Source organism: Siniperca chuatsi, linkage group LG6 (assembly GCF_020085105.1).
Source record: "Siniperca chuatsi isolate FFG_IHB_CAS linkage group LG6, ASM2008510v1, whole genome shotgun sequence".
Taxonomy (NCBI): Eukaryota; Metazoa; Chordata; class Actinopteri; order Centrarchiformes; family Sinipercidae; genus Siniperca; species Siniperca chuatsi.
The window spans coordinates 17,131,074-17,137,671 of record NC_058047.1 but is presented as its reverse complement, the minus strand read 5'-3'; the positions used below and the strand labels follow the sequence as shown (position 1 = coordinate 17,137,671).

The 6,598-nt window shown below is 39.5% G+C and overlaps 1 protein-coding gene across 1 annotated transcript; it reads right to left on the bottom strand.

Annotated features, from left to right (window-relative positions):
- Positions 1-46: 46 nt before the first annotated feature.
- Positions 47-5,608, bottom strand: calr (calreticulin). The gene is made up of 9 exons (XM_044199118.1): positions 5,324-5,608; positions 4,704-4,805; positions 3,727-3,930; positions 3,331-3,425; positions 2,832-3,041; positions 2,550-2,663; positions 1,871-2,014; positions 1,637-1,729; positions 47-1,433 (listed from the first exon to the last, which is right to left on the bottom strand). The coding sequence occupies exons 1-9, from the start codon at positions 5,415-5,417 to the stop codon at positions 1,203-1,205; spliced, it is 1,287 nt and encodes a 428-aa protein (XP_044055053.1). The 5' UTR covers positions 5,418-5,608; the 3' UTR covers positions 47-1,202.
- Positions 5,609-6,598: the final 990 nt, after the last annotated feature.

Here is a 6,598-nt window from a genome sequence, read left to right as displayed (position 1 = left end):
AATACAAAGTCACTTTAAAAATAACAAACCAAAATTGAGGAAGACGTCTGCTCTCATTTCTGTTTTTATTGGACAGAAGACCTGCCTGTTTGTTTTACACAGCAACATGAAAATCTTCCCACTTCAATTATTACCATTAGTACAAAATGTGTCTTTTACAAAAGGATCATCTTTCAGACTGTTTGGGACAGGGTGTTGGGGTACAGCAGTGCAGAGATATTAGCATCAGAAATGAGGAAACTGGTTGTGTACACCAACTACGAGTAAATCTAAAGTGAACGTGTACCAAATGAATGGAAGCTTTCCTGCTACTGTAGTGCTCTTGATCTGAGTTTGAGCACAGTTTATTTAGACACACAAGACTACTATATGTGCACTGAAGTGAAAAGGTGTCAACTATACAGTACAAAACTATGCAAGGGATTTCACCATGAAGCACCCCGTATTACAATGGCTTTTTTGAACGGGTTATCAAATGTGATGTCAGTGCTGATGCACTCTTGTTCCAATGCCATTAACCCTTGTTTGAATCAGAGAGTTTTAAATAAGAGCAGGCAAGATACCCTACATAATGATGTCTAACCCTGTCGAATCCTTTGAGATTTGACGTAGCTTTTAAAAAGGGTCTCATGAGGGGATCTGTGAGTGACATGATCACCAAAAACAAAACAAAAAAACATGATGCAGATTAACTAAGACAAACAAAACACATGATAACAAGACAGTTTTCAATGTATCATCCACATACCAAATATAGCTTTTCATGTCACCACAACATTATACTTCATAAAAACCCAGATTTTTGCAGAACACAAATGACAATTTATATATTTCTGTTGGGTATAAACTGCGAAACAATTTCGTTTTATGATTTCCTGTCCTGACATTCATTATGACATCTTCATTTTGTCTATCACTATTCCTCGTTTTAATAATAATAATAATAATAATAATAATAATAATAATAATAATAGTAGTAGTAGTAGTAGTAGTAGCACATGGAAAGAGGAAACTGAACAATAATTGCCCTTTTTCCACCTACTCCCTTGCTTTGTAAACAAAAAAATTAAAAACCCCAACCCACCCAACCCCCTCCCCAGGGTGTCAATCATGAGGGTCTATCATCGCAGTCTCCAGCCTTTTTCCAATGGCTCATTGACACAGACAGTCAGGTTATTTTCTGAGCAGTTCCTGCATGGAGTTTATAACTCATCCTTTAGTTTAGAGTCTGTGCCTTCGTCGTCCTCTTCTTCCTCCTCCTCCTGCTCTTCCCCCTCCTCCTCCTCCTCCTCCTCTTCATCTTCCTCCTCCTCGTCTTTCTCCTCTTCCTCCTCGTCTTCCTCCTTTGCCTCTTCTCTCCTCATCTTGTCCTCCTCCTCACGTTTCTTTCTCTCCTCCTCCTCTTGGCTTTCCTTCATCATCTTCTCTGAGTCCTGGAGAGGATGCACAAATCAAAAAGTGATGAATGTATCATTCCTTTGTAGAAGTAGTTGTCTAGAGACAACTTCACTTAATGCTACACCCACCAAGCAATGAAATTAGGGTGTATATACACACCCCAAAATACGCAAATGAATGAGCAGGATACATGTCTACATCAGGTTTGAAAACCGTTGAAGATAATTTCTGGGCTTACCTTAGTTTTACCCCATGTGTCGTTTCCTACTTCCTCTGCCATGTTTGGGTCATTGGTGATCAGGAAGTTATCAAAGATAGTACCAGACTTGACCTACATCAAAAAAGAAGTCAACAGTAATGCGTATGGATATAATTGAAGTACAACTCATATACTAATTTGTTATTGTTCATTTCAGCAAATTGGCTCTTCATTAATCAGTAAATAAGACAGTCAGCTACAGTATCTTCTTACCTGCCACAAGTCGAGTCCAATCACGCCGAAGCTGTCGTATTTATAGATCTCAGAATCGGCTGTGTACTCCGGGTTGTCAATCTCAGGGTGGACCCACTTGCCTTTGTAGGCGGGATTGTTGATCTCTCTCGGCTTCCACTCACCCTGTTAACAAGAAACATAGAAAGCCAGACAGTTAATGTCAGAGGAATCACAAGTGCAAATACATCTGCTGATTAAAAAGTTTATTTATTTGGTATAAATAATAGATAACTAACTTGTGCCAGCTGGTTAGGAAGTTAATAAGGCAATAATGTGTCTAAGTTCATGCTTCAGAAATAGGGACGTGTCAAAAACATGCTCCCTCAATGTATTTTATGATGACAAAGTAAATATTTTTTAGCACAATTACAATTCAAGTTTTACTCGTGTTTAAACCAGCTGTGTCCAAAATCACTCCCTTATTCACTCACTAATCACTGACAGATGCAGCGTTGCATAACTGTAATTTTCATATCTATCGAATGGCGAAGAATTGAACTGTGGGATTTTCTGCAAAAAGTGGTGTACTTGCCACGGAAAGTAAATGTTTTGTTCCACTGTGGGAATCTTTGAGGGCACTATATGGGGCACACACAGCAATAGTGTAACCTATTGACTGGACATTGTATATTAAGTGCTATAAATATTTGCTGTTTACCTTGTAGTCAGGGTTAGCGACCATAGGCGGTTCCCACTCTCCGTCCATCTCCTCATCCCAGTCATCAGGCTTCTTAGCATCAGGATCTGGGATGTTCTCAGGCTTGTCCCAGTCCTACCAAAGAGATACAGGTGAAGACATGACCTCACAAAAGGCATATCAAAAACATTTTTAAATGTAACATTATTTCATACAAATTAAGTGACTGTTAAGCAAAAGATAAATGTCTAGAAGTAGGAAAGAAATGGGCCCAAAAGGAAAAATCTAATCAAGCAGACTGACCTCTGGTTTCTTATCGTCAGGGTCGGGAATCTTCTCCCTGTCATCCCAGTCCTCTGGCTTTTTGGCTTCAGGGTCCTTAATTTTTTTAGGAGGCAGGAAGTCCCAGTCATCCTCCAGATTGCCGGACTCGACCTTCTTATTGTCGATCTTGACCTCATAAGTGTTGTCAGGGTTGACAATCAGTGTGTACAGGTGGGTGTACTCATCATCCTGCATGATATAAAAAGAAATGTCAGCAGCTATTCTGATGTTTTATTCACCAGTGATTTACATGTAATGTGTTTAGAATGCAAAACACTTTCAACATGTCCGTTGCTGGTTTGGTTTTATGGTGAGAAGGATAATAGCAATATTGTTATTACAAAAGGCTAATGGATTGGAACAAACTTTAGGACCAATTTCATGTCACCACAGGAAATAGAAAAAGCTTGGAATTAGTAAAAACTTCTGCTATTTCCCAAGTAAATATTAAAACAAGAACCATTTATTGATGCCTCACCTTGCATCTGATGTCCTTGTTAATCAGATGGTTCTTGCCTTTGTAGTTGAAGATGACATGAACCTTCTTTGTGCCAGGGCCACAAATATCAGGACCTGAACAAGCAAATAAATAAGTCAACAATGTGAAATCCAATCATTAAGTTTAGAGGAGAAACTCAGCAAACACAGGAGGCTAAGGGATAAGGAATATCTAAAATCTAAAATGGAAAAAACAAAAAATAAACCTTTCAATTCACTCTGCCAGACAAAATTTCTACATATTTTAGGACAGTGAATCACAGGTGTCTGTGTATACAACACAATTAAGAGCTGTCAAACTGTGGTGAAACATAATGAGAAAAAAAATGCCCCAACACAAATCTTCCAACATCGTCATCAAACTATCCACACTCACCAAACATGATGTTGTAGACGGAGTCTCCATGCATGTCCTCTTGGTTGAGGTCAGAGGGGAACAGTTTAATGTAGCCTCCACCACAGTCAATGCTCTGCTCGTGTTTCACAGTGAACTGGATGACTAGAGGCTGGCCCTGGTTGCTGAAGTCATCAAAACGGGATGACGAGGCGTAGAAGCGGGCGTCCTGGCTCGTCTGCAGACCTGTGGTGAAAAGAAAAAAAAAGAAAAGGTTACTGCAATGTATTAAGAGAAGATCCAGCATTAAGTATAATTCATCCATGTAGTTTCTGTAAAATTGTAAAGGTTAGTGTGGATTTGAACAAGTCTCTTTTCAAGTCGTACAGCAGAGAGGCCGCCTGTTGTGATGATGTCATGTACTGATGTCAAATACTGGAGCTACTCCACAGACGGTAAATAATGGAACATCTCCGACACCCACAGTGACTTCACTGGGATGTGGTGACACTTCCAGATTCACAGCTAGAAGCCCTACATTCAGAGTTATCTCATTTGGGTAGAATATCTCAAACAATAATGACATGAGCCCAAAGACTCTAGTCACCAGTTCAGTGTCATCTGAACTCCAGTGCAACTTCAGGTCAAGGGAGAGAGAGTTGCACGTGTAGATTTTGACTTTACTTCTAAAACTTACTTGAACAACACCATCTAACGTCTGTTAAGTAATCTAACATTTAAGTCCTAAGTAATTTGCCACTAGCAAATGTCACAAATAAACAACTAAAGAATTAAGAGAAATTGTCCTCTTAATCTTAAAGACCACAATCAAAATCCCAAGAAAGCAGCATGTCATTGTGAAGTCTCAGTCAAATCTCACACTAAACCTCCTCAACACAGACCGGAGACAAACAAGAGGACACACACCCATATTCTAATAAACACAGCTTAACACAAAATAATGTGGGAGTTAACCACAGAGCCACAGTGGGTGGATACAATTTAACCTTTCCACTCACCTTTGTCTTTCTCTGCATCTCCATAGAACTTCCCTGCAGTCAGGACAAACTTGCCGTAGTCTGACTTGTGCTTGGATTCCACCCAGCGACTCTTCCAGGCATCTGCACAAACAAACTCAGCAGTCACTCATGCTAATCGTGCACTGGGAATGTGTTACCTGCAGGGGCATGCTTTATGTGACTGCCTTCACTATCTGCGTGGTGTTTGTAATGAGACTGGTGATGAAAGAACAAGACAGCTAGGTAAAGAAGGGTAACAGTGAATGACCAGGGGAGAGATGTGCAGTAGGGGGATGGGGAGACAGGCAGGGCTTGATGATAGCTGGGGGGATAAAATGGAGAGGACAGGGAAGGGGGGGGGGTGTAAAAAGATGAATGGTTCCCATGTAGACTAAATGTATTTCGAGCTGAGCAGTAAGCAGACAATGCACCACAGAACTTAAGGTACAGTTTTAGGCTGTCATGTCAAAAAATGATTCCAACCACCCAACATGAAGAATTGCCACCGGGTTTTTTGCCACAGATTCAGTACTGTAATATTTGATATATTTACAGTTTCAACAAATCACAACAAAACAGTTAAACAATAAAAAGGTATAATTCTGTGTAAAGGACCTCACCCCCATCTTCAAATTGCTCTCGCCAATACACAGTGGACTCTGCCAGTACAGATGCGGCCGACACGGCCATCAAAAGCAGCGACAGGGCTGTCATTGTGACGAGCTGAAGCACCCTGCAAAATACAAAACTAACCAACTATTATTGCAAATACGTCTATATAATCTATCTTCACCGTACAGCAGGCGTTGTTTGTCAATCCAGTCTCTCATAAAGCAATGTTACGGTGAACAAGGCTGAGACGATGCCTCTGCTCGCCTCTCGGCTCGGAACAGATGTCTGAATCTGATTGGACGTCGGCTCCGAACCTCAATAAGGAAGCGTTACCCCTCTCGACCAATCGGGGGAGAGGAAATCTGGACGAGTCACTGCTGTAGCCAATGGGAGTAGACCACGCGTTTGCTTGATACACGCCCAAGGAAGGGTGATGCGCCGTGGGTGCATCATGTGTACATTGCAATCAATGTAAAATAAGAAATATCCCAGTTTTGTTTTATGTACCTGAAGCTAAACTAGATGAAATAATTCGACATATAAGATGAACAAATGTTCATTTTTAAAGATTCTCTCCAGACATGTGTTGACATAAAATACTGTTTTGAATAATAATGTGTATGTTTTTTTCACAAAATATAATTAAAGAATTTTTAAAATCACAACTGCTCCTCTCTAAATGAAAAATCTATCATCTATGAATATGAAAAATCCGTGTGTTTATTAAGATCCCCATTAGCGTCTGCATCAGAGCAGCTATTCTTCCTGGGGATCACACAATTTACATGGTGACAATACAAAAACAAGAAAAGATGCGGAAGCTCCAAATTTCAACACATAGTTGCATATTGTCAATTTGTCGATCTGCCGCCTTGATTGTCAGAAATAATGTAAAGCCTACAATAATTTAAGAGCTCAAGTTGCCATGTTTAAATTTTGTTTTTTTTCAACCAAAACTTCCATTATTCAATTTATTATCATAGAAAACCACACAAAACAGCAAATATTCACATTTGAAAAGTTGAAACCAATGAATTTTTAGTATGTTGGCTTAAAAAAAAAAGACTCAAATAAGTAATCGATTATCAAAATTGTAGATTGTTTCGTTGATCGATACATCAACTAAACCATTCAGTTCTCGATTTGTGTGGGATTTTGTTTACCACCCCTATATTCACTATTTAGCAAAATAGAAAGAAGGTATGCACAACGCAAAACAATTCATATGTAACTGAGATTGAAGTTTTTTGACAAATGAATCCCCTCAAATAATTCCATAAAAA

What these genes read in the sequence shown, in the direction of transcription:
- calr (XM_044199118.1), bottom strand. Translation starts at nt 5,417, where the DNA reads ATGACAGCCCTGTCGCTGCTTTTGATGGCCGTGTCGGCCGCATCTGTA. An exon ending in CGTCTACAACATCATGTTTG is followed by an intron (nt 3,426 to 3,726) that starts GTGAGTGTGGAT and finishes TTGCTTGTTCAG; the next exon opens with GTCCTGATATTTGTGGCCCT. An exon ending in TTGGACTCGACTTGTGGCAG is followed by an intron (nt 1,730 to 1,870) that starts GTAAGAAGATAC and finishes TTTTTGATGTAG; the next exon opens with GTCAAGTCTGGTACTATCTT.